General features: G+C 47.6%; 2 protein-coding genes across 4 annotated transcripts; both read left to right on the plus strand.

Moving 5' to 3' along the window:
* The first annotated feature begins 1,757 nt into the window (after nucleotides 1-1,757).
* On the plus strand, nucleotides 1,758-11,212 carry AZIN2 (antizyme inhibitor 2). 2 transcript variants are annotated; one of them, XM_019547543.1, is made up of 9 exons: nucleotides 1,758-1,926; nucleotides 5,051-5,224; nucleotides 6,201-6,373; nucleotides 6,637-6,771; nucleotides 7,874-8,027; nucleotides 8,202-8,364; nucleotides 8,713-8,825; nucleotides 10,264-10,478; nucleotides 10,900-11,212. In XM_019547543.1, the coding sequence occupies exons 1-9, from the start codon at nucleotides 1,828-1,830 to the stop codon at nucleotides 11,039-11,041; spliced, it is 1,368 nt and encodes a 455-aa protein (XP_019403088.1). In that variant the 5' UTR covers nucleotides 1,758-1,827; the 3' UTR covers nucleotides 11,042-11,212. The 2 variants fall into 2 exon arrangements, with proteins under 2 accessions (XP_019403088.1, XP_019403089.1); XM_019547544.1 differs by lacking the exon at nucleotides 1,758-1,926 and adding an exon at nucleotides 5,343-5,502 and having other exon boundaries at nucleotides 5,210-5,224.
* Nucleotides 11,213-14,704: 3,492 nt separating this feature from the next.
* NDUFS5 (NADH:ubiquinone oxidoreductase subunit S5) lies at nucleotides 14,705-21,512 on the plus strand. 2 transcript variants are annotated; one of them, XM_019547547.1, is made up of 4 exons: nucleotides 14,705-14,801; nucleotides 18,044-18,068; nucleotides 18,530-18,747; nucleotides 21,155-21,512. In XM_019547547.1, the coding sequence occupies exons 3-4, from the start codon at nucleotides 18,532-18,534 to the stop codon at nucleotides 21,257-21,259; spliced, it is 321 nt and encodes a 106-aa protein (XP_019403092.1). In that variant the 5' UTR covers nucleotides 14,705-14,801; nucleotides 18,044-18,068; nucleotides 18,530-18,531; the 3' UTR covers nucleotides 21,260-21,512. The 2 variants fall into 2 exon arrangements, with proteins under 2 accessions (XP_019403092.1, XP_019403093.1); XM_019547548.1 differs by lacking the exon at nucleotides 18,044-18,068 and having other exon boundaries at nucleotides 14,729-14,801.
* Nucleotides 21,513-27,011: the final 5,499 nt, after the last annotated feature.

The following is a 27,011-nucleotide window of genomic DNA, read 5'->3' on the forward strand; positions in this document are numbered from 1 at the left end:
TTCTTGTCCCCTCTAAACTTCCATGCTTCAGAGGGTCAGTCACTTCCCAACCAGATGCAGTCCCCCTCCTTTTCCCTGCGTAGTTTTTTGGATTGCACGATTGTTTCCACCATACAGCGCAACATGCTGGCTCTGTAGTCTGCAGCTCTGAGATCAGCAAATGGCTTGTCCCTGCCCCCCCCCTTCCCCACTAGGACTTCCACAAACCACTCTCTGCAGACAGTGAGAAACTGTACAGTTCCCAGGAGCAGAGTTGGGGCATTTTATCCCCTCATGCAAGGGGGTCCCTGTTAATTCTGAGGGCTGAAAGTGACAGTCTTTGAGTTCAAACTGGGAGCAGTTTCTGTTATGGTGTCTTCAAATCCATAGGTTATGTGACAGGCCTGAGTTAAGAGAGTGCCAATATCACAGTCAAACCTCTGTGCAACCTTAACTCTACCTTACTGCGTGCACCGTGACATGGAGAGATCCCCAGTGTGATGCACTGTGCGTGCACTGACATGGATGGAGCTACACCAAGGGAACAATACTTTTGTATAGCAGCTGAGGATTGACCCCATCCTCTTTAATTCCATAACCAAGCTATCAAATAGTTTCATGCACTTGTTTTTTCTTTGGGGAGTGTGCTTTTCTATGTGTTCTGAAGAAATGGGTCCATGAAACTCCCTGATAAGGAAACCACAGTAAATCCTCCTTTCATAACCTCTTGCAGACTGAGTCATGTATAATAGACTATGAAGAAATACGTTCTGGCATATATAGGCCATTTAAGTGTACAGCTAAGTTAGTTGTGTCATTAACTGTGTCAGTGCCTGCCAGAGCCAAAGGAAGGCTGGGCTGCTGGTAGTAAAAGCGTGGTCCTGGGAGCTGATGAAACTGTTCCCATATGCCTCTTAGGGATGAGAACTTAGCTGATAAAAGGTTTGTTAGCTACAATACTGATTTATTGCAAGCAAAACAGAAGGAACCATACAGTCAGGGTGGCTGTGCAGGAGTGAAAATGAGGCTGATGCTTCATGGATGCACCCCAGTTTCTGACAGAAAATGTATTATTTTGTACCTAAAAGTTGCAGTAAGCATGTAACCATGCTGGTAAAGACTTAAAATGCCATGGGCAGAAAAAGGCAACACCACATGATTGTGTCATCATAACTTTGTTTTTCTCATTTAGTGGTGAAAATGGCCAACTTGGTTTCTTTTTCTTTTTTTTAATATTCGCTTCATACTCCAAGTAGCTGAACTACTTATACAACAACATGCTACTCCCCAAAGAAACATATTCTGGTAGCAACCAATCTGCACAAATTTCAGCCCAAACCATTAGTAGGCATCTGAAAACACTCAGGCAACATTAACTATAGTGATCACAGCTCTGGTGCATCTGAGAGCCTGTCCTCTGAGACAAGATCCAGGTCTTGCTGTAACACAGCACTATAACCAAATTAATTCCATTCTGTTAAACTAGAGCAGCTCACATGCATAGGTTGTTTTGCTACTTTTAAACAGATCCTACTTAATAGCTGCAAGCTAAACCGGTATAAACAAGGCTTTAAAAAAAGAGAGAGCTGTCAAGACATACCATTACAATGGTGTAACTGAATCACAATAAAAGCAGGGCTCTAAGTCACAGCAGTCCAACTTTGGGTAGAGATCAGGTCTTAAGAGATGGGGATTGCTTAGGAATGTGGGATGAGGATAGTTTCAGTAGATGGACCCAAAAAGATCTCATCACTGATGCTCTTCCTCCTTCCTTTGCAGTGTGTTGCATACCTAGAAACTGCTTCCTGCTGAACAAGGCATTAGGACCAGCACTATCAAATCTTGACCATGAATGGGTACTTGGATGAATCACACTTTTTGATGGTGGAGGAGGGTTTCACCACCAGAGACCTCCTTGAGAACCTGCTGCTGGATCACTCCCAGGCAGTAAGTGCCCTGAGACACCAAGGCTAGTGGAGAGGAAGGACAATATCATAGAAGCTACCAGCAAGGGAAATGTTTGTCTGTTGCCCTCTTCTGAACCATTAGCATTTCAGATGCTCTGGTGCCATTTCTTAGCTCTTCCCAACCCCTACACCTTCTGGACTAAGTTGGTACACAGAACTGCATGTGGAGGTACGATCAATTGGGCATACCCAGGCTTGATGTCTGACCGATCACATGCATGTATGGACTCAGCAGATTCACAGATGACACCAAGCTGGGGGGTGTAGTAGATGCAGTGGAGGGTAGAGCTAGGATTCAGCGTGACCTGGACAAACTGGAGGATTGGACCACAAGACATCTTATGAGGTTCAACAAGGACGTGTGCAAAGTCCTGCACTTAGGACGGAAGAATACCATACACCCATACAGGCTGGGGGCTGACTGGCTAAGCAGCAGCTGTACAGAAAAGGACCTGGGGGTGACAGTGTGTGCCCTTATTGCCAAGAAGGCTAAAAGTGTACTTTTAGCCAGCAGTGTGCCCTTGTTGCCAAGAAGGCTAAAAGTGTACTGGGCTGCATTGGTAGGAGTGTTGCCAGCAGAAGTTCCACTCTATTCTGCACTGGTGAGACTACATCTGGAGTACTGTGAGAGCGCAATGGAGAGCAATGAAAATTGTTTGGGCATATGACTTCTGAGTCGATGTTGAGGGAACTGGGTTTATTTAATTTGGAGAAAAGAAGACTGAGAGGGGATATGATAGCACCCTTTAACTCGATGGGTGGTTCCAAAGAGGATGGAGCTGGACTGTTCTTAGTGGTGACAGATGACGGAACAAGGAGCAATGGGCTGGAGTTGTAGCAACGGCGGTTTAGGTTAGATATTAGGAAAAACTTTCACATGCGGGGGTAGTGAAACACTGGAACAAGTCACCTAGAGAGGTGGTGGAATCTCTATCCTTGGAGGTTTATAGATTCATAGATGCTAGAGTTGGAAGGGACCTAAACAGATCATTGAGTCTGACCTCCTGCCCTGGGCAGGAAAGAGCACTGAGGTCAGATGACCCCAGCCAGATGCCTTCTCCTAAAGTCCCCCAAGGTAGAAGAGAGCACCACCTCACTTGGAAGCCCATTGCAAATTTTGGCCACCCTTACCGTGAAGAAGTTTTTTCTGATATCTAGCTTAAATCTGCTCTCTGTCAGTTTGTGACCATTGTTCCTTGTTATGCCAAGAGGCACCCTGGTGAACAGAGCCTCTCTGATCCCTTGCTGCATCCCCCTAATGAATTTGTAGGCAGTCACCTGGCAGGGGAAGCAGCGTGACCACGTAGGCGGGTTCCCCAGGGCAGGTGATTGTCTCTGATATATCCTCCATCGGAGGTCTATATTGAGTAGATTCTTTTTGATGTTGGGTGGTGGAACCGGAGCTTGCTCCATCCACTCCATGCATTGACCTGGTATTACTGCTTCCAGGACTGGTGCAAAAAAAACAGGGGAAAAAAAAAAAAGCCACAAGATCACCTCTCAGCCTTCTCTTGCAGAGCCTGAAGAGGTCCAGGTCCCTCAGTCTCTCCTCATACAGCTTGTCCTGTAAGCCCCTAACTATCCAAGTGGCCTCCTTTGGCCTTCTCAAGTCTATCAACATCCTTCTTGAAGTACAGCACCCAAAACTGGATGCAGTACTCCAACTGTGGTCTGACCAATGCCTCGTAGAGGGAAAGTATCACCTCCTTGGATCTATTTGCCATGTATCTGCTGATGCATGCTAAAGTGCAGTTAGGTTTGCTGATGATTTCGTCACGCTGACGACTCATGTTCATCTTGGAGTCCACTATGACTCTGAGATCCCTTTCTGCTTCTGTGCTGCTGAGAGGGTCACTTCTCAGCCAAAGGGAGCCAGTTTTTAAGGCCTGGCTTGACAAAGCCCTGGCTGGAATGACCTAGTTGAGGATGGTCCTGCTTTGAGCAGGGGGTTGGACTCCTGAGGTCCCTTCTGACCCTCATTTTCTATGATTCTATGTACCAAGTCCTAACTTGTGTATGCACATCCTGCCTTTCTGCACAGCAGTTAGGTGTGTGCAGGCATGTGCAGCACAGGGCTGGGCTGTCTATGGAAATCTGAACAATAAGGAAGGAGGTGGTTGGTGGAGCCTTCTCTATCTTGAGGAGAGGAAAGTCTCTTTATAAAACCACTCAGGTGCCCTGAAGCCTCCTGACACTGCTCTGGGAGGTAGATATAATCCTTCACCCTGAGAGAGGGATGTCAAAGGCCTGCGTGTAACAGAAAAGCTGGCCTTAGGGCTGGGAAGCCTGAGAACCCTGCCCCCTAACTGAGGCTGCAGCCTCTGAGGCTTGGCTCCAGTGTTCTGGGTGAAGGGCAGACTTTTGCTGACAGGCTGAGATAACAAAAGATAAGACCAGCCGTCTAAATTCTCTTCCATTACGGGTTCCTGTTCCCATCCATTTGGTAGGGCCACAGCCTTACTCCAATCCTAGATCATGCTCTGTTGTTCCCCTTGATAAATGCTTTCTGTTTTTTCTGTCTAAAAATAGATTTGCTTATTGCCCAGGGTGGGCTCCAGTCTCACCCATTTTCTTCCCACTGTTTGTAGCCTCAGAGCTGATCAGTGGCTCTGCATAGACAAGCTTGAATTCCCAAGAAAGCGAGGACTGGCTTTGTGCTCTCATCAATCAATCTAAAGTCAGAAGCACTCAGCCTACCTCTTTTCATATTATGTCACCTGCTCACACTGCTGCATCCACAGCCCTGAGGCTGTTCACCCTACAGTGTTTGTGGGGCATGCCCAGCCAGCCAGGAATTGCCCATTTGGTTAAAAGGAGCCCCCTTTGCTTTCTTTACTGAAATCTGCAGCAAACAGGATTCTGAGAAAGCCCCCAGATCTGATGCACCTTGGTAATGGGATATATAGGGCCAGGTCCACACCTCTATTAGACTGGTGCAAACTAGAAGTAACTCTGCCAGCATCTGGCGACCCTAACATCCCATGGGGTGATTGAGTGTTTGGTCTCTTTGCAATAGCTCTTTCTTGGGGGTGCAATGTGGGAAGCTTGGGAGGGAAGGAATCATGATGGGAGCCGAGCTGCTGACTCCATTGTCTTCTTTCTAGAGTGACAGAGAGGCCTTCTTTGTGGCGGACCTGGGGGACGTAGTGAAGAAACACCTGCACTTCTTGGAGGCCTTGCCTCATGTCAAACCATTTTACACCGTCAAGTGCAACAGCAGCAAGGGAGTTGTGCGGCTGCTGGCTGAATTAGGGGCAGGATTTGACTGTGCTAGCAAGGTAGGGGCCAGGGCAGGTGGTGGGGGGCAAACATCCTGAGGGTTTTGTATTTCTACCTGCGTTCTGTGAGGAGGGTGAGGACGTTAACTACTGCACATGTTTATCATTTGTGCTGGAGTGATTCACAGGTATATTGCAAACTGCAGTCTTCTATGTTTCCTTTGGCACCACTTAAACTGCATTTATGGTGAAGACAGTCTCCCCCTTCTGGCAAAATACTAAGAGCACAGCATGGAAAATCTTCCTGTAGCCATCTTGCAAGCTAGATGCAAGCTCAGGTGACTGTTCCCTTTCATCTAAATTTCCTTGTATTGAATTCTTCTCCTGGATAACAGAATTCACCAGTAATGAGGCATGCCTTGGAATATGTTGTTTCTGTGGTACAGACTTCCTCAATCTACTCTTAAGCTGTTACAGGGCTGACTTAAAAGCTCTCAGCCCCCTCTGGCTTGTCACTTGGTCATAGGCTGATTGCTAGGGTGGATCAAAGTTTCATGATTTTTTCCTTTTATAAGTAAACGGAATGGGTTGCTAAGGTGACAAGTTGTTATATATCTAAAGGACAAAGCCCAAAGGAAAACTACAGAGGCAGACAGAGCGTGACTGCTAAAGGAGTCAAGTCTGCCTTAACTCTCCTTATAAGCAGCAAGGGATGGATGCACATTCCCCCCCCACTTACAACGTGTAAAGCCTATGGGAATCCAGTTCACCCAGCTTGCCTCCTCCTCTTTTGGTCCTGTTTTGAAGTCCATCATGACCTGTCTATCTCATGGCAAACACACTTCCCCTCCATTCTTTGTCTTGTTCCCAGCAGGCCTGTATTACAGCGGGTTGCCCTTGATGACTTCATAAAATGCTCTAGAACGTCTGGCCCAGGCATGGAGCTCTGTTTTCTATAATGACCTGTATCCACAGCACTAAGTTTTCCAGGGTCTGCTCTGCTCATCATGCTAATACTCTCTCTGCCTCTCTGCAGGCAGAGATTGCGCTGATTCAAAGCATCGGGGTTCCACCAGACAAGATTATCTACACCAGTCCCTGCAAACAGATCTCACAGATCAAATATGCTGCCAGCCATGGGGTGCAGTTGATGACCTTTGACAATGAAGTGGAGCTTGGGAAGGTGGCAAAAAACCACCCACATGCCAGGTACATATATAAATGCTAACGATGGAAGGAAGAAGGTGTTGAGGTCAGAAGTGGAGGCTAAGAGCAGTGATAGACTATGGGTCTGTCACTAATTCTTATCTAGTGGGTGAACATGACTCTTATGGACAGAGACATAGTGTGTTCGTATTACATGCGTTTGAGTTTGCTGCAGTAGAAAGCCAGAGAGATTGCATATGCTTATATGCACAGGGACAGCAAATTGAGTACCTGGAGCTCCAGCCTAGCGTTTCTTCCTTCCACAGGATGGTTTTGCGCATTGCTACTGATGACTCCCGGTCCTCAGCTCGCCTGAGTGTGAAATTTGGTGCCACCCTTAACTCCTGCAGACATCTGCTAGAGACAGCAAAAGAGATGAATGTGGAGATTGTTGGCATCAGGTAATGGTGTCCTCTTGTCATGGTCCCTCATTCTGTCTAAATGGAGAAGCAGAGGTCTGGAATTCAGCCCAGGCACTAACTGTTTGTACTGATTGTCATAGAGCTGGGAGGGCCTGTCTGATCCCCAACGCAGGGCAGTTCATTCATATGAAATTGGACCCTGCAAAGACTGCACCCGTTTTTGCTCATCAGTTGCCCATGATTAGGCAGCAAAACCTGCACATCTACTAATTATGACATTACGCTCCCAGATTTTTTCAGCCAAGATCTCCTCTTTACAAATTGTTTGCAAATTGCATGCACCAGAAGTCCATGCTCTTGTTCAGTTCCTTAAGGCACATGCTTTTTTTCCCATTCCTTGATCAGATGACATAAAGAACTAACCAACACCCATGCAGCTGTCACATTATATATTTGGGCATTAAACCAAGGGGAGTTGATTTAACAATTAAAATAGAGCAGGCTCAAGCTCACTATTAATAAAACAAGAGGGTCATGTATGTATTTTCATCTTGTGATGGATTTAACTAACCTATGCCTTTACTTTTCTATGCACTGCTCCTTCAAAACTGATTTTCAGAGGAGTTTAGGGAAGTTAGATGTCTGTGACCAAAAGTTGTTGCAGACAGAATGCCTGACCCCTCCTGAAATTCTCAGTCTGCATATCTAAGGCTCTACCAACAGCCCTTTCTACTGGGGGTTTACTAGAGAGGATAGTTGTGACTGTGGCTCATGCAGATACATCTGCATTAGTTGCTCAGCTTGTGTGCCAGTCTCAGGAGTTCAGTAGTGGTCTGCCATCAGCCCCTTGGGTGAGTTTTCTAGGTACACTCAGCTCCATGCTACCACCACTGCACTGTGATAGGCACCCATGCTAGCTGCTTTGAAGCTCGCTCAGGTTGGTCTGTTTGAGCTGCAGACACACCATGGACTGAGAGTCTTACAGCTGATGGCAAATGGAAAGAGCATAAAGCCTATTGGAAGGACCAGTTGTGATGAACTTTTACACAATCTTTCCTAGTCTGATGCCACTGCTCCAGGCTGAGGGGAGGCTGGGAGAGGGGGCTCAGCCTCAGCTAACTTAGGGAATCTTCCTCTTCAGTTTTCACGTCGGCAGTGGCTTTGTTGACCCACAGATCTTCGCTCAGTCCATAGCAAATGCTCGGCTGGTGTTTGAAATGGGCATGGAGCTGGGCTACAAGATGCACCTATTGGACATTGGAGGTGGATTCCTGGGCACTGAAGATACTAAAGAGGTAAAAAGATTTTGGGGTCTGAACTGTTTGGACAGAGGTAGCAGGTGGAAGGGAGATACCTAGCTGGTATCTCAGCTGGACTTGTGTTCCTAGCCCCTGTTTTGAAGGGGGAACTAGTTAACAAGGGTTGGAACAAGTATGGTTTTATTTTTTCCTCCCACTTCATCCAATCAGACTGCAGCCATGATAAACTCAGCCTTGGATTTGTATTTCCCGGAAGGCTGTGGGGTGGAGATCATCGCAGAACCTGGACGATACTATGTGGCTTCGGCTTTTACCTTGGTTGTCAGTGTCACTGCCAAGCGGGAGGTTCCTTTGGATCAGCCTGGCTCAGATGGTACGTTGAGCTGGGTTGGGGATTGAGGTCTCTCAGGGCTCAGCAAACCAGAGGGAGATGTTATTGAAACTTCAGGTCAGAGGAAGCCCCTTGCAAGCGGGCTGGTTAAGGCTGAGCATATACAACTACTAGAGAGTTCAGATCCTGGTAGTCTATGGGTTGTTGGTCTCGTTGATTCAGCCTCCCAGTGTTATCCTCCTGGTGCCCCTTTAACCCACATGCAGGCCACCCATCCTCCCACTCACAAGGACAGCCTGAGAAAGTCTCCTCAGAGGAGGCAGCCCAAAGTATTGAGCTTGCCTTGTGAATCAGCCCCTCCCTGAACCCAGCTTCCCTGCTTTCTCCTAGAAGAAGAGCCCAGTAGCAAGAAGAGCATCAGGTACCACATCAATGACAGTGTCTACCGATCCTTTGGCTGCATCCTTTTTGACAACGCCTGCCCCACTCCCATCCTGCATAAGGTAAGGAGGGCTTTGTAGCTCTTGCTTGCCATCTGGGAGGGAGCCAAGGGATACCCCTGCCACTCTGTTTTATTTTGGAGGAAGGACACACGCCAGACTAGGAATAACTTAATACTCCAGGGTGGGTCCACTGCACTTGGAGGATTTTTGCCAGCTGCATCCCATGCCTTTTAACCCAACATGCTCTGTCCCCATGTTTGCTCATGGGCTGTAGCATAAAGCTCCTCTGTACCCTTCCATTACTTGGAGGAAGATTTCAGGGCATTTCTTTCCTGCACTTTAATTGTCTGAGCATTGGCTGAAACTCCCTGCAGTCTTTCCTCACTGGAGAATGTAACACACTGAGGGAAACACTCCTTGTCTGTCTGGTTCTAGCCTCTCATTGCTGCACCTATACCAGTCATCACTTGGATTTGCCTGTTGATGGTGCAGGCAAAGTGAAATGTGTTCCATTCATCCCTGGGGTAACTCCACTGAAATGGATGGCTGCTGACTGGGAAGGACACAAGTCTAGTCTTAGGAGCCTTTACTCAGATACCCTCTTTGGAGCCAGCAGGTGCCAGAGTTCACAGTATTGATTCTGGGCACTGGCTGCAGCAGTGCTAGAGACTTTGGGGGAGTCACCTCCTGTGACCTCCAGCCCCAGCAGTGGCACTGGGGTCATTAGTCCCTGCTCTGCACTTGACACTGGTTCTGAAGCATTAAGAAGTTTCCTCTTCATTTTCAAGCTGCTTGAGAGTGCTTCCCCTAGGCAGGCAAGTCTTGTAATAGACAAGGTTGTAAAGCTTCAAGACAGGCTAAATGGATTGCAAAATGTCTCTGTCTCAGCTGGCAAGAATCTGCCCTCTGGTGTCTATCCACTCATACAGCAAGGAGCCTTGAGGAAAGGGTAAAAGGGACAGGCACTTTAGCCAGAAGGACGTGTTGAAAAGATGCTCACCCCTGAGGTGCTAACAACCAAGAAGATTAAATGGGAATAACATTTTCCTCTTGCCTTTATCTTGCTTAGATAATCCGGACTGGCAATGGGTGCACAGGGCAATGTTTGGGTATAGTCAGAGCCAAACAGACCTGTTTTCTTCACTAAAATACGAGGCTGTTTCTACTCATTTTTTCCAGGCTCTGTTTTGGGCCTGCACTGTACCACGACTGGATGCTGGTGTGATAAACTCCAGTTTCTTCATCACTCTGAGGGGAACCCCAATGACAGCAAATTCTCTCTCTAGTAACCAATTATCAGGGGTTGATCACTGGGTGGGGGCACTGGTGGGGAACTGGTATGAATTAGCCAGAGTTTGGTGTCAGTAAAGATGCTGGGGCAGGCCCCCAACTATATATATAAATCAGCACAACTCCACTGCTATCAATGGATCAGCTGTGAGCCTATCTCTTTAATATCTGTTGGGTGATGTCCATCTCTGTTCTCTTCTCAATGCAGAAACCCTGCCTAGACCAGCCCTCCTACAACAGCAGCCTCTGGGGTTCCAGCTGTGATGGGCAGGACTGCATTGCAGAGGGCTTGGAGCTTCCAGAGCTACAGGTCCACGACTGGCTGATCTTTGAGAACATGGGCGCCTACACCATAGCTGCCTCGTCCTCCTTCAATGGGTTCCAGCCACCGCAAATCAACTATGCCATGTCCCGCTTGGCCTGGTAAGGGATAATCTTGTAATAACAGGGAGAGGAGAGGGCCAGAGCTGAGGACAGATTCCTCTTGGGAAAGCCAGAGTGTGGCATGAGGTTGAGGTCGGTTTAGATACTGAAGCATGAGGATAACCTTGAATCATCATCACCTAAAAAGTTAGGGTACGTCCCAGAGCAACACTCCTCAGTGAGCGATGCCCACATGCTTCTGCTTACTTACACTGAGTATCTCAAACTTAAGCCAGCTTTTCTGTGACATTCACAGCCTGATGAGGCTGCCTGTCAGTAGGCTATACACAGGAGTCTCGCACAGTGTGGTACAAGTGGGGAGATGTGTGTGAGAGAAGGGTTCCCTGTTTTGTGGCAGGGGGTGTGGATATTTAAAATAGGGGCTAAAGGAAGAATGCACCTCTCTTTCTCTTGCTTCCAGGGAAGCCATCCAGCTGCTTCAGAGGAAGCTGCTGCAACCAGAAGACACTAGGGAGAGCAGGTGCGCTCCTCTGTCCTGCGGCTGGGAGTTGCCAGGCCCGCTGTGCGCAAACCCTTTCTTTACTCCAGCCAGCATCATCTGAGCAGCACCAGTAATACCAGGGGCAGATCTTTAACCAGCAGGACTCCTTCCATACCCTGCTCACACCTGCAGCCAACTTGCCTCTCCCACTTCTGCTCTTCAGTAGGACCCATTTTCAATTCAGTGTGGTTTTTTAAGTATGCAACATAAATCCTGTTCCTCCTGCCTGCCTGGCGTTGTGTGCTGTGTGCTATGACGGAGGGTCTCCTGTCTGCTGTGCGGGCATTGGGGGGGTGACTGCTAGGATCATGTGAAAATAAGTTAAGCTAAATGTTTCTTATAAAGAAATGCATGGATTTTCCCTCCTCTTCCTGGAAAGGGGCATTTGGCAGAACACAGCTGAAGATCGACAGGACCACAGAGAAAACAAGCAAGTGTAAATTACATCCCAAGCAAATTGCAGTGCTGTTCCTCCTTTCCAGAACCTGAGGCAAGAGGTCAGACATTTGCACACTGCTCAGTCACCATCTGCTGGCAAATCACAGGACTGCTGGGTTACAGGTCTGCAGTTCTACTATATTTGCTTGTCACATATCTGTGCTTGTAAACCCTTCACAAGGAAATGTTTTAAGAACATCATGGAGAGAGCCAGCAGCATGTGAGCTGCAGAGTGTGCTCTCAGACACAGCAGGGAGAATGAGCTCTTTTTTAGGTAGTACCTAAAATTGAAGATTAAAAGTGAATCCATCCTGGCCTGCAAACAATGTGTGTGATCCACTTAGAGACAGCTTTTTGCAAGACCCTGCCCCCATTTAGGTGTCTGATGGTTTCCCATTGGGTACTTGCCATTCTGAAAATCTGGTGGGTAGCATGTTTAAGCTTTGTGGTAATGCCCCTAACCCCAACCTGTGAAGCCTTCTGGCTGTTTCATAGACATGTAGGACTATCCCAGCACAGTGTACAACACATTCTTGTTACTGACAAATATGTGGCCCTTGGAAGCTTCATTGCGGCACTCACCGAAGAAATCGTGCCCTCCTATTTTAAGATGCAAGTCTTTACCATGTGGTCTAAGGAAAACTCTCCATTTGTCCCTAGCAGTGTTGGATAAAGATGGAGTTGAGCAGTTCAAAATCTCTCCAGCAGAGAGTAGTGGTGGGACATGTATATTAATCCCTTTGTTACAACAATGCAACACTGGTTATCAGGGCCTTCAGAGCTAGAGGCAGATGGCACTGAATGGAGAGTATTCATTAAAAGAAATGGGGTAAGCGTCTCAGCTGTATGTTCTGGGTGTCCAGCTGTATCAAACTGAGACTGGCTCCTGCCAGTGGCCCCAGATTTACTCCACTAGGTCTCCTTAATCTCAGTCAGTTGTTAAGGGTGCTGTTAGCATGCAGAACCCAACTGTACACCAGCTGGAATCCAGATGTACAGGGGAATTCACTTCCCCATCCAAACAAGGTTTAGTGTTAATGTAAGGGCTGATGGAGGCGAGTACAACTACAGTAATAGCTGCTGCTTTGAAACGGTGACAAGACAGACAAGGGCTGGAGGGGAAGTGGCTGTAACGAGTAGTGTGGCAATAAATGACAGCAAAGTGGGGTGTATAGAGTGGACAGTTGGGTAATAGCACAAGAAAGAGGGACCATGCAGGGTAGGTGGAAGGGGCTGGAAGACACAGCCAAGCAGCACAGTGGAGAAAACTGAGTCAAAACTGCCAAAAGCAGTAGCCTGACACATTACCAGTATCCAAGGATCCCTGATGCAGAACCAGCTTCTGCATCCACTTTAGCTGCTGGAGAGCTTTTCAGGTGGGAGGGGGGTGCAGGGCTTGTGAGATTTTTCTCTTCTAAGCCCCTGTGTGACTCAGGAGGGTGAGGCACTTCATGGATTCAAATAGCCTTGAAAGATGAGTACAAGCCCTACGTCATTCTAGGCTGGATGCTATTGGGAAGGGGTAGCCATGGCTGGGCCCTGTTGCCAGCCTGCAGCACTGCCGAGGCTCCTTTCTCATCTCCATTGGCCAGCTGAGGAGTTTCTCAGGTCTCTAGAACTGCCTGATGCCCAGGATTGTTCTTCCCCACTTTCATACAGCCTAGCAGGGGGCTGTCACCCAAGCATATAACCAGGCAGTAACTCTTGCCTAATCCAGAGACTAATGATTAAACCCAGCTGAGCACTAACTTGCCATGTTCTCCCAACTGACTTTACATCTAGGCAATAATGATTGACTGAGGGGCAGAATCTTTCTTCAGGATTAATCATGGCTCTTGGGCAGAGCCAAGAGCATCAAACAGACTGAGTTAGGCATTAAACTGAGTATTAACTGGCCTCTGAACATCGTTAAAAGTTGGTACGAACTGACACAGGTTGATAATAGAGTCCTGTATGTCCAGAGGAGTTGCATGAACCACTTGGGATACAGAGGGTGGGAAGAGAGACAGTGAAGTTAGCAGCTGGACAGTGTCTGATACACTGATGTTATTTCAGGTCCTGAGTCTAAGGAATTGCTCCACCCTCCCAGCCCCAGGCAGACAGTCAAGTGTAGCGATGGATGCTGTTTCTTTAGCTGCAGCCAAGGTGTTTACTGGAATGTGTGCCCTTCAAAGCAACAGCTTTGTTCCAGGCCAAACAGCACATCAGCAGCTCCCAGGAAAGTGAGAGAAAGGGTAACACTTTATCCCAACACCATTTAGCACATATGCACAGGCCAGCCTAGGTTTTCCCAGCCATAAGGAAACAGTTCCCTCTATCGGGATGATTGTACTCTAGGGACTCCTGGCTAGAGCACAGATAAACTTAGCTGACTACTACACATTGCCCCCTTAAACAAACAAATTATATGCATGTGAAAGAAAATACATGATGCCTGTAAACTCTGAGGAGGTCTGACCAAGTGCACGCTCCTAGTTCAGCTCACCGGAAGAGAAGCAGGAGCTGCAGGTGTCCGTGAAAGTGCAGCAGAAATAGCAGTCTCAAAGTCAACCGGGGAACTGGTGTTGAGGCTCCAGGGGAATCTCGTTCAACGTTGTTCACCATCTCCTCGCTTATGCTGAGGCATGTAGGAACCTGCGGTTTCTATGGAGCAGCCCATGAGGTGCCTCAGCGGCACACGACCTTGAAAAGCAGTGCCCATCTGTGACTGCACGCATCAGTGAGCCTGACTGACCAGCTAAGGAGATCAGGAAACAGTCACACTGTGATATCTATTCTCGTGTCTCTGTTGGTCTATGCCAGTGGCTCCCAACATTTTATTGCAGGTACCCTAAATCTGGGTTGCAACCCCCACTCCTGGCCCTCACCATGGACTCATGCCCGGCAGTGCCAGCAGAACCTGGGCTGGGATTGTGGGGGTCAGTGGCGGCAAGAGCCACACGGACAGGACAGACGGAGCAAGGGGTGGACTCCCCGTGACCCTGATTTGGGTTGTGCCCCGGCGTTGGGAGCCACAGATCTATGTGGTCCCTAATTAACTCTCTTGACACCCGAAATAAAGAAAATTATCTCCACTTTAATAATGGGAAACAGACTTCCATTTGGCATGGCCAAAGTCAGAAAGCCAGTGAGCAGCTCTGAGCTGGCCTCCCCTCCCTTCCGGGCGCGCAGGGAAACGATTCCCCTTCCGGCCTACAGGGGGCGCAGACCAACCCAAAGCGGAAGAGGCTGCAAGGGGGCGCTCTAGTCTCCTTCCTCTATGGTTTTCACCTCGCCCCGCCCTTTCAGTGACGTCACCCAGTCAAGACAGCGTGGGTGTCGCGCGGCAGGAAGCGCTTGACGGCAGGGAACTGTCGCAAGCGAGTGGACGGACGCAGGAGGCGGTGGGTCGCGGGCGGGGCAGCTGCGGACGGAAGAGAAGGGAAGGGCCGGGCCGTGTGGGTGCAGAAAGGGAAGGGGCCTTTGGGTTCGGTCGCCGGTTCCTGCAGGACCCATGGGGCTGGCGTGGGAGCGCGCTCTTGCTGGCCCGCGCATGCGCGGGGCACGGGGGGGGGGAAGTGTTGGTAGGCCCGCGCTGCTGGGTAGGCGCATGCGCACTGTACCCTGGGCTGTGCGACCTCCGTGGGCTGCAGGTTCGAGCCCGGGCTCGGCATCACCCGGCACCTGCGCGGCCAGCCTGTGCGCATAGTCGCAGACAGTGGGGCTCAGGGGTCATGTCTGGTTTAGCTCCTGCTCCGAGCAGGTTCAGCCCCAGCCAGGGCTTTGTAACTGGGGCTTAAACACCTCCAAGGGGGTAGAGTCCAGCACTGCTCTGGAGAGCCTGCTCCAGTGCTTCACCACCCTCCTAGCTAGAGAGTTTTTCCTAATATCCAGCCTCAACTTCCGTTGCTGCAGGTTGAACCCATTGCTCCCTGTCCTGTTGTTTGCCCCCACAGAGAACAGTTCAGCTCCAGCCTCTTCGCAACCCCCCGGCAGGGAGTTGAAGGCTGCTGTTAAATTCCCTCTTGGTCTCCTCTTCTCCAGGCTAAACAAGCCCAGTTTCCTCAGCCTTCCCTCATCAGTCATGTCCCCCAGGCCCTGAACCATTTTTATTGCCCTCCACTTGGCTCTCTCCAATGTGTCCACATCCTTTCTGTAGTGGGGGGCCCAAAACTGGACACAGGACTCCAGGTGTGGCCTCCCCAGTGCCATTGGCGACGTGTAGGGGGTGCATGCGGGTGCATGTGCATCCCTTGAGATTGGCTGCACACCCCCTGGAAGCGCCAGCTGCGAATCTGGGAGTGCTGGGGGACACCCCCCCACCTCCCCCCACTCAGCAGTCAGTTACTGGGGACCATTCCCTCCCATTGGCGATCTGGCGTCCCCCCCCAGACTCGGGAGGCACCAGTTGCCTATGCCCAGCGTCGAATAGAGGGGAGCCAGGTTCTTTGGGTAAGTCCAATATCTTTTATTAGACTGACTCAGATAGTTGGACATATTCTTCTTTGCAAGCTTTTGGGTACAGATACCCTTCAACAGGCTGAGGAAGCATCTGCAGATGGTCTGTGCTCTACCTAGATGGAGTAGTAAAGCAGCCAGAGGCCAGTACATGTGGGAGAGCCCGTTGATGAAAATGTAAATTGAGGTAGTCAGTGGGTGAGAGACAGGCCGGGCGGAGGAAGGGGAATGAATGTAGCTGTAGCCAACAGACAGGGGATCTCCTGGTAATGCAGCCTAGGATGCCGGTAGCCTCCTTCACAGCAAGGGGACACTGATCCTGCCGGTCACCGGGGACCTCAGTGAGCGGCTCCTGCACGCAGCAGAGCCGTCGACATGGGTGTGTATCTGGTGTGGTTTACGGATGCAGGCTATAAGAAAGCAACTGTGGAGTTGTTATGCCTTTTCAAGCACTAACTGTCTAGGTAGTTGGCTCTTTTCATAACTGGACGGTCATTTTTATCATGTGACAGTGAGTTGGCATGTGGGCCCCATCTCACTGCTGCACTATTTGACAGTGAATTGCATAATATATCAGGTATCCAAGTTGCAGCTGTATTGGTCTAGTGGCAAAAGGAATCAGGACTCGTGGTGGAGGTGATATCTTTTATTAGGCCAACAGATCTTTTACTAGATCTAGTTGGTCTAATAAAAGCTGTCACCTCCACCACGAGTCCTGATTCCTTTTGCATAATACATGTCATGTGTAGCAGGGGCCTTGGTGCCTGTCCCATCAGCCTTGACCCAGCATGATTTGGGGTGCCCAGCCAATGTGTCAGCGTGTTTGGGACACGGCTCATGCGAGTCACCCTGTGCAAGTGAATGAAAGTGGAAGCACCTGCAGGAGAAGGGTCTTGGGATGTCTCTAATTCAGAAAACACTTGTTGGTATGGCTATATCAGCCCCAGGGCATGGCTGCAGCATAGTGCTACGTATTGGCGAAGCCTGACTACGCTGGAATGGCTGCAACACAGACCAGCAGAGCACTCCTGAGGCATTATAACGCTTAGGCTAAGGCTTTTGGCAGTATAAAACTGTCATTAAAGCAGTCCCTCCTTAGGTGAGATTACCATAGTTACTGGAGTCTGAAATGAGGTTCCCCCTGCAATTCATCAAACGAAGCCTCATCTTAAAACTGAGTATCACAGCTAGGAGCTGGGAGAATTGGCTGTGCAGGTAGCGCAGTTGGGGCAGGGACAGCATTGGCAGCCTGCAGATTCTTGTGTCCAGCCCTGCTCCAATTGCTGGCCAGGAGCCAGGCAGGGAAGGAGGAATCTGCCCACTGCTGCTGAGGCCTCCAGCCAGCCTGGTGTCCCTGCACAGTGGCTCCCCACAGTCCCTAGCTGCAGCCGTAGACTCTCAGCTGTGGCAGGCTGCCTGCTCCCAGCCAGCAGGGATGGGGGAGAGGAGCAGGGCAGAGTAGCATCTCCCCATAGCATGAGGCAGGAGCAGCTGTGGGCTCCACCTGTGCTTGGATCAAGGATAAAAGCAGCAGAAGGGGGAGGTAGGTGGTTGGGGTGGAGGGGGGTTGTCACCAGGGGAGCAAGGGGAAGATGCATGCTTTTCTTCACCCCTGCTTCTTGCCCTTGTTTTCCGCACTGCATTCCCCCTACCTGCGCTCTTGCCTCTGCTGTCCCCATTACCTGGCCCCCTACTGCTCTTTTCCTGCCTCAGCAGTGGGTGAGACGAATTTTAAGACAACCCCCCAATAACTAGATTCTAAATATGAACTATTATATCAAAGTTTTAATTTTCCACATCTAGAATCTAATTATGGGGGAGTGGTCTTAAATTCAAAGTCATCTTGGGTTCAGGTAAATACAGTACTATACCAGTGAGACTTTGATGTAGTCCATGTCTTAAACTGCAAGTGTTTCGGGGCACAGACTTTTTATTTTTGCTCAGCCAACCACACTAAGCGCATTGTCTGGTATTAAAAGCTCTTGTCAGTTATTTTAATTGAGAGGTAAGGATTTCTTAGTATGATGTCTTTTATTGGACCAACTGCACAGTAGGCATAGAGTTAGACAAGCTTTCAAATGCAAGATATTCTTCATCAGGTCACTTACTTTAATTGAATTAACTCTTTATTTTAATCGAAATTGATAAAGTATTATATAACACCTGCCTCTTTTCTTTTTTTTTCCAGAAGCTATATTTGGAAGATAAATTAGGTGAGACCTCCATTCATAGGACAGCTTTTTTTGTTTTTAAAAAAAAGTATATGTTCTTTTTGCTGGTAAAAATTCAGCATGTGGTGTTTAGGATTATGGTCTCAGTCTAGCTTCTCGCACTGATTGCAGGAACCCAAGCAATTCAAACATTAAGTCTGTGCTGTTTAGCTGTGTCTTTTATTACTACTGTATACTGATACAGCCAATTTTCTTTATATCGGTATTGATCCAACAATCGATATCTTTATATCGGTATCACTGCACTTCTAGTGTGTGCGTGCATGTATCAGGCGAGCCTTTAACTCTTGCATAAATCACCCAGGGAAAATTGTATGTGTCTTGCTGCAGACCCTTGTTTGGTCAATCTGCTTCAACAACATAGGCTCCTGTCTCACTAAGGCTGTTCTCTAGTCTAGTCTTGCATCAGCCCGTCTTTATCTCTCTTTCTATTTGTCTCTCAGCCATGGCGTATTGGGATCTTCAGGGTGCGCTGAATATCAATCTGGACAAATGGTTGATTAATCTGAGCTCAGAGCAGCCTTTAAAAAGGGCAAGTCGGTGCTATTCTTTTGAGAAGGACTGGATTGAGTGCTCCCATGGCATTGGGCAGACCCGTGCCAATGTCGAATGCAGGATTGAATACGAAGACTTCTGTGAGTGTTTGCATAAGGCAAAAACGGTAAGAGAAAAGAAGCTGGATATGGGGAAGGGTGAACTCCTCACCTGTAGTGTCAATACTGGAATAAATCAACCCAGTACAGAGAGAATGAATCAATCTTGTACAAGGAGTGACAGCTGCACACCTGTCACTAATCCCTAGGAACCACATTTTACCCCTAGGTATGTTTTGCAGTTCTTGGTGATTTCAGTTGGATCCAATGGCAAATACATTTTAGATATTCATGCCATATTAGGCATGAGAAGTTCAATTTTGTGTGCGTGTCGCCAGGAAATCACTGAAAGATCACTGTGTCTGACTGTCTTGACTCCCACTGCTATTTGAAATCACTTTTAAACAAACCAGGCTTCAGAAAGGCTGTCTTCAGACCTCTTACTGAAGGAACAGGTTGGTTGCTAAGCAGACGGATACTGTATGGCAGTTGTGAGCCATGGGCTGTTGAGATTGTGGGACGCTGTAGTGCACTGCCAGCTTTCCAAACTCCTCTTTTGCTGTTGCACATCCTGCTTCCTGCCCCTGACATCATCATTATTCAGTAGGGGAAAATCCATATTTTAATTTATATATCAAAGATCCCTTCTTCCTAAGGGAGTTCCAAGGAGTGTAACAGCACAGGCTAACCAAAAATCAAGCAACTGTATCCTCCTGTTTCCTCAAGTGCTCTGTAAAAATGTTCTTCCAACGCTGTAAAGTTGCCTAGAGATATGACTCTTGTTCCCTAAACCTGCATGAACAGAGAAAAAGTGGACAAAGGCAGCATGTGCATAGCAGGACTGAGTGTCATGGCACTGGGGGAGAGGGGCAGAAAGTGACTTTAGGAGAAGACACGTTGATGGGACTTCAGGAGAAGAAATGTTGATTATCATGTTAATGATAATAATGGGCTTAGGTGTCATTGTCTACAAAGCTTTATAAACCAATGGTAAAACAAGTTAAAGATCATAAAGTGAGCTAGCAGCTCTGAATTTTCCCTGTACAGGCAGTCCTTGGACTTACAACACAATTGGTTCCTGAAAACCAGATCTTAAGCCAAAACGTTGTTACTCAAAACCAATTTTCTCATAAGCAACAATATTATAAACGATGGATTGGTTCCTGAACCAAGGCCTGATACCCTATTTTCACCAAAAATACCCCAGAATTTTGAACTCTATCAATTATATATGAGTAATATACATTAATAATTAACATTAATATATTACTATTGTAAATACCAATCATGTTGATTTGGAAGGATTTCTTTGAGGTAACTTTGGACTGTTTGAAGGGCTCTGGATTGGACTTTTTGAAGGGTTTTTGGCTGGAGTCTTCTCGGGAGTCTTGACTGCAGGTTTTTCTGGAGTCTCGTTGGCTTTCTTAAATAATGTGTCCAAGAAAGTCTGGACAGATGTTCTCCAGGGAGACGAGCAATGCAACAAACTTGTTCGCTGGCGGGGCATCGCATCAGATCAAGCATTAGAAAGTTGAAACTGAGGTCAGAAAGTTGAAACAATGTCAATTTGAAAATGTTGTAACTTGAAACATTGTAAGTCAAGGACTGCCTGTATTAAAATTGTGTCCTTAGTGAGGACATATGATTATTACTTGTAGTGCCTATTATCTTATGATAGCTGAAGGAATCAAGTTAGGATTGCAGTCCAGCTGTGCAGTGCTTTAAATTAGGGAAAGGGACTGTGTCTGTCTGAGGCTTCATGGTATAAAGGCAAGGTTATTACCTTTGTTAATACAAGCTTGTGCATGGTTACCTCTTGTAGTTAGGTGCGTGAAAGAATCCCCTGATGGGGAAGTCTGTTATAGAGTATCTTTTGTTGTAGCATGAAATAAACTGCATCTCTGAAATCTGTGTTGCTTTTACTATGGCTTGCTTTGGTTTCTCTTTGTTTCCAAAGCCAATGTAATCCTATTTATTGCTTTTCCATAAAACGAGTCAGCCATGCACATAAAACACCGTATCCTCCAGCCCTTGATCTATAACGACATGCCTCTCTGCGTGTGCTCAGCTGAGGGAAGGGAAAAAAGAATATTGAAGGGAAACAAGTTCTTGTTTCAGGTTTTCCAGCAGTGATGACAAATGACAGTGAAAAATATTTTTACAATTCTGAGCCTATCTATTAAAGACAACTAAGTGTCTTAGAGATTGTTTTACTATGTAACGGTGTATGTGTGGCAGTAATTACTGGGTTTTACAGCCTCTTCTGGTTGGACACCAGTGTGCTCCAGTCTGCCATTTTGTCCAATGCAGTGGTTCACATTTGTTGAGTAAATTCTCATTGCAACTGGATTTTGGGGAGGTGTCGCTATTTCTAAGTCGGCATTTGGGCCTCGACTGGCTTGAGAAAGGCCTTAAAGGAACCTAATGGCTTTTCCTACTGTAGTCTATATTCAGTCATTCATCTGTCTTTGGCAGGCACAACGTCTGGCGGCCATTATTAAACAAAGAGATAAACTGATCAAGGAAGGAAAGTATACACCACCTCCCCACCACTCTGGCAAAGTGGAAACCAGACCTTGATCATCTGGTAGGAGTCCCTCAAACAGCAGCGCTTACCATGCATCTCCCTTTGTGCACATGTTGTGAGAATGAAACTTCTGTAAAAGTTCATCCAATGATGCCTGCTGTGGAGCTGTTTTGCTGATTGTCTCTGTCCTGCAGCCCAGCTATACCGGGAGCATACGGTCTCTATAAAAGACCTGTCATCTTTAAATAACAGTGGTACCAGTAACTGATTGATTTGGAAAGTAAAACTCTCCCTTGGAAAACTTCACGTGGTTCTGTCTTGCTTTTCTTGAATAAAATATGGTTTAGTGTCCCTGAGTGGGAAGGATCCTGATTTTTGAAGACGGCTCGCAGATCCACTTTAAAATATCGCCTCCAAAGATCTCTAGAACGTTAGCTTAGGAGATAATGAATGTCCCCAGTTCCAGCTGAAGATAAAAGTAGCTATGAATGCTCAGCGCCTCCTGCAGTAGCTAGCTGCCTTCTATCTCCCTATCCCTGCCAGTGGAGGGAATGATTACACCCTGCACTTAGGAAGTAACTTTACAGCTATTTCAGACTGTCAAGGTCCCGCAATAAAGCTTCAGTGCCCCAACTATAAACCCTTAGCTGAATTGTAAATTCTTAGGGCTCTGGGAAAATTTTGCAACCAGGCCCTTGCTCTTGGCAGACTCCACTCTGAAACTTGCTCCATTCTTTTCAAGCCATTCCCTTTATTTGAGAGAACACTTTATTTTGTTAATAGGTGAGGGGGTGGCAGGTTGTGCGTTATGAAGACAGCAGTTGTAGAAACCACTTCCATGGGGAGCTGGAAAATGCTCCTGCCAGAATCTTTTCCTTATTCATCTGGTTCCTAGTAGGGGTCTTGCTAGCCTCAGTGCAACCTTTATTATTTGTAATATTCCAAATCCTTTTGTACAAACAACTAGGAGGAAAAAAAGAGGTGAAAAAAATAATGGAGGAAAATAAGGGTCTTCATACGAGTGATAGTCTCAAGTTACTGTGGAAAGGATATAAGCAGTTTTATGTCGGGTGATACCAAATTGTAAAGCCAGAACATTGCTGAAATTTGAGTTTCCTCGGCTCTCAAACTGGTTGGTTCACAAGCTGTTTGAGAGATGGACCTACCTCCCTTCAGCTTTAGATCCAAACTCCCGTACAGTTTGATCGTTTGCATCTTTTCTGGAACTAGTGCAGGCCTGTATCTCTTTCTGCCTTCTCGCACGTGTTGGGGCCCTGGAGGACTGGGGCTCAGTAGGAAGAACAGTTGGTTGGACGAGTTCAGCGTTGTGTTCTCGGCAGGTGGAGCTCGGAGCCAAAGCATTGCATTCAAAATGACTCTGGAAGAAGGAAACTTGCTCTCGGGAAGTGTGTGCATGGCTGCAAGTCGTAGGCATGTGATGTGGATGACTGTCCTCTTGGAGCCTGTTTGGTTTTCTCAGATAGCAGTGTGGCAAAAGGACACAACAGCAACCTGAAGCATTTCAACCACATGCCAGACTTTCTTAGTTAAAACGGGTCCTTTTCAGGAAGATTCAGAAACCTGCAGGACATCTGAAGATTTCCTCCTGTCCCCCCCAGCCTGTAACAACCTGATCTCTGCTCTGCGACAGTAAAATTTTGCTTTTAAATCCTGCATGTCAGGCCAACCAATTGTACAAGTTCACTGTGTTTCTGTGCTCTCTTAATGGATGACTGGCAATGCTCCAAGCTGGCCCGCTGTGTCTGGCAACTGCACTCTTTCCACAGAGCTGTTCGCTGTGACAGCTGCCTATCAACACTTGGGAGCTGAGGAATGGAGCTGCGTGCCCTTATCTCTTCCTTCCAAATGCAAAATCTCTTTTTTTTTTCTCTCTCTCTCTCATTCCCCTGACTGCTGAGCCAGTTCTGAAAGCAAGTGTGTACCTGGAAATATAGATGGGAAATGTCTCCCTTTAATCCAGGGCTTTTAATCCCAGTGCCTGGTATTTACATCTTTGATGCATGTAGAAATTATGAATTTCTTGATCCTTTTGGAAACGCACAACTAAGGTGATAGAAATGTGCTAGAAATTGCTGTGCACAAGCAGTGCGTATATATAATCACTACAACTCTTAAGGGTAACAAAAGCATCTCATTTTTATTAAGGATGTATTGTTCTTGAATTCTGTCCATGCTGATCCCTCTCTCCCTCCTTTGGTCAGCAGGGTATTTAGCCATGGGCCTCTCTACATGTTTGCACAAAGATAGGAATTGGCTCCTTGGTCTCAAGCTGAAGGAGGAGGTAGCTGAGAGAAGCTTCTTGGCAGAAATATGCCGTAAGTAAGGGAAGGAAGAAGGAGAAACAAATAACAGCCCCCAGTTCACAGAGAGCAGATTAATGTTCTCTCTCCAAATCTTAGGTTTTTAAAGTTTGTTGGACCCTGGGATGTTCTAGGTTTCAGGTTTTGCTAAAGGAGCTGGCATTAAACTCCCAGGAGGAGGCTGCAGCCGAACTAGCTGAAGCTACGACAAGGTATGTGCTAAGCCAGCAGCATTGTCTGTAAATAGCTTTGTGGCAGAGCTCAGCTCTGGTCTCTCTGTGAACTAGAACAATTAATACTGGTTCCTACTGCCCACTGTGCAGTCAGCGAGAAATGTAACTGGCCTGGATGTGTACATCCCCTCCACCTGCAGAGAAACGCAGACAGCTGATAATCCCTTGCTCCAAACAGCTGCACCTTTCCTCTGGCGGGGGAGTAGTGCTGTGGGGGGAAACAGGTACTGGGTAGAGGTGGAAGTCTCTCCGAATTGGGGTTACTTCTAGGATAAGGAGCCTTGGTTCCGGTCTGGCTCAGGTGGCAGATGACACCAGTTGTTCCCCTGAAATCTGGTGGTCAATGGGCAACGAGCTGCTGCTCTCAGACCAGGCCCTGGTGGATAAACGGCCTCATGCAGAAGCCAGCAGCACGGTTGGCATCACTTGCCCCCTTGCTGGCAAGAGGTAAGTACTACGCTTCAGCGTCATGTGTATTGGCATCCCTGTGCTGAAAAATGATGGCGGGGCACTTTAAGGTTTGTTCAAAGCACCCCAGTGACATTTTTCAGTTTGGGGACATATGATGCTCTGGGCACTTTAATTAGCCTGGCTCTCAGAGCTGCGCTAATCAAAACACCCCCTTTCACCTCCTGGAGCATGTCTATAAATGCCCTCAGATGCAAAGAGAACCCTGGTTTAAGCAGGTGCTTCTCCCTATGACTTCAGTGAGATCTGCACCTTGTAGCAGGCTCTAAGCTGGTCCAGTGTTTTCTTGTGGTCCTGTGCATCTCACTCATAGACTCCATGTAGAAGGAAAATGGTTCTTCTACAAAGGCCTCCATGTTCTTAGGCTAGCAGCTTGCTTCTGGGCCGGGGTTGTCTCTCCCTCACATCCCCCAGGGCCACGTAGATTAATTACTCCAACCCAGATAGATCCCTGCAGTTAACTGTTCAGTCTGATTCATTACAGCCATAATCCACTAAGTGTGGGCTGAAGACCTATTTTTCCCTGGCAACACATGAAACAAAAGGCGTAGAAACGATTAGAAAATGGCACAAAACTAGAATCAAACAGCACCCCCCCCCCGCCCCGGACCGAGCTGATAAACTGGATCCAAGCTTCAAACCCCCTGAAGATCACAGATGACTGCATTTCAGATTAGGAGCCAGGCCTGTCCCTGAAAAGAGGCTGCATCTCTTTTTGCTTGGCACCCTTTTCTCTTCGTTTCATCCAGTGGCCACTGGACCTCTCCAGAAAGGCTTGCATCTGGGAACAGGCTTTTAAAGACATTTGCCATTTTGCAGCCTTTGAAACTGCTCAGAAGAATACTTTCATTCTGTTCTTGCCCTGGCTAGTTGGGGTACACTGGGAGTAAGTCCACTCAACTCAGTGAAGCTGTGTTTTTGCCACCCTTGTGTTAGATCCAAATCAGGCCCTGAGTCTAAAAGCCGACTGCAAAAGAGGACAGCATTACACTGCCAGTTTGCATAATGGTCTGATGAGCTAAAGAGGAACTTTCTTGGATGCTTTCACGTGTGAAACCTGTTCAGTGATGTTTTATTTAGGAGCATAAAACTTATATAATGATGCTGACATTCAGGCAGATTACGGTGCTTCACATAGGAACACTCTGCCCTGAAAATCAAGGGGAACATCAGAAACAGACATCAAAAGAGCGCCGAGATGAAATGAAATGCTTTAAGACAGAACCTTCCTTTAGGTGTCCCAGCATGTGCACGCACTGTCTGTAAGCTCCTTGAAGTGGGGACTGTTTTACCCCACAAACGTTGAACAGATATTAAAAATGAGAAGTGAATGCACTGCAAAGATCAACACTAAAAGTCCAACAGCATCTCTCAGATGGGGGAAAATCATTTCCTGGACAGGAGGTGGGAGCTGCAATGCCCTGGAGGTTGATGATGCACTATGGGTGGAGATTCAGGATGCACTATATGGATCATAACACATCAGTTGTTGGCTTCTATCAGCTCTGAAAAGCTATAAATGGGGGTGTTAAGTGGGCAACATAGTGGCAGGTCTTTCAACCCTGCTGCAATGCACTGGCATGGGAAAGTATGCTGGAGAAACAGGGAAAATGCAGCTATTTAGCTAAAAGGAGACCCCTATTCCCCTTACTCTCAGATAGAGATAATTGGACTATTATTATCTCTAGTCCAGCCGTGCCAAGAAGCCGCCATCAAGGATAAGTGCCCCATTGTGCTAGACGCTGTATGAACAAGTAACAAAGATGGTTCCTGCCTTGGAGAACTTACAGCTCATGTCTGTGTCGTTCGTGATGGAGAAGTTGCCTATCTCAGAGAAATCCTCTGTTCGTCCAGGCCAGGGGCTGGCATGTGAGAGATGCCACAGGCACGATTCATCTGACAAAGCAGGAGCAAAGGGAAATGGAGGGCAAGGATCAGGCCTTGAAACACTGGCTGAGCAATGAACTGCTTGATGCACAATGCAGGGTTTCTCTCTAGCCCCACATCAGGCTTAAGGGATGGAGGAGCTGTCTGGCAGCCCCTGGAACATGAACACTTGCAAGTCATTTTGGCACAGCCCGGTCCTCCTCGAGTCTGATGATTTCTTCCAAGTGACCTAACCCTCCCCACCAAACTCGGAGACAAGGCACTTGCCCAGAGATGTTTTACGTTGTATGTGAAGAGAAGACAAGGTAAAGAGGGACCTTATGGGTTAACTAAATCTGAGACGCACAAGCTTTTGCATGCCTGAGCTGACTTCATCAGATGTTGTGGAAGGGCACGTGCGGAGCACGGGCATGGACACAGGGACCACCCAGGGCAGTACCCCTAAGGCTGGAAGATGCAGAGCATCAGCTGGTGACAAGACCAGAGTAGGAGGCTTCCTGAAAGCGATGGCCTTCAAGAAGGGATTTGAGGGAGGGCGTTTGCTTTGCCTGATGACTGTTCTGGTAGCAGCTTTGCCGCATCGGTGATTAAATCAGATGCGTTACAAGCCCAGGGAAAGCAGCTTCTAATGGCAGTTGCGACTGACTCATAACTGGAGTGGTGCTCCTGGCACAAGCTGGCATGATGGTTATAATTGCCAGTTTGCTAAATACATGTCTTGACTCTGAAAGAGATGAGATGCATTTCCAGGGTGAAAAAAATGACCCCCCCCAAGGAACTAGCTGGTATCAAGCATGACTCATCCAATCAAGGCTAGTGCAGACATTGGAGGAAATATTTAAATTTATCTAAACGCTCCTTCCTCCCAAGTGGCTCTTTAGAGCAATCCAAAATCT

This window comes from Crocodylus porosus, unplaced genomic scaffold, assembly GCF_001723895.1.
Source record: "Crocodylus porosus isolate Cpor-Errol unplaced genomic scaffold, CroPor_comp1, whole genome shotgun sequence".
In the NCBI taxonomy this organism is placed as follows: domain Eukaryota; kingdom Metazoa; phylum Chordata; order Crocodylia; family Crocodylidae; genus Crocodylus; species Crocodylus porosus.

Excerpts from the sequence above, each read along its gene's own strand:
- AZIN2 (XM_019547543.1), top strand. The coding sequence starts at position 1,828 with ATGAATGGGTACTTGGATGAATCACACTTTTTGATGGTGGAGGAGGGT. Across the intron at positions 6,374-6,636 it reads AAAAACCACCCACATGCCAG|GATGGTTTTGCGCATTGCTA; the intron begins GTACATATATAA and ends TTCCTTCCACAG. Across the intron at positions 10,479-10,899 it reads GCCATGTCCCGCTTGGCCTG|GGAAGCCATCCAGCTGCTTC; the intron begins GTAAGGGATAAT and ends TCTTGCTTCCAG.
- NDUFS5 (XM_019547547.1), top strand. The coding sequence starts at position 18,532 with ATGGCGTATTGGGATCTTCAGGGTGCGCTGAATATCAATCTGGACAAA. Across the intron at positions 18,748-21,154 it reads GTTTGCATAAGGCAAAAACG|GCACAACGTCTGGCGGCCAT; the intron begins GTAAGAGAAAAG and ends TGTCTTTGGCAG.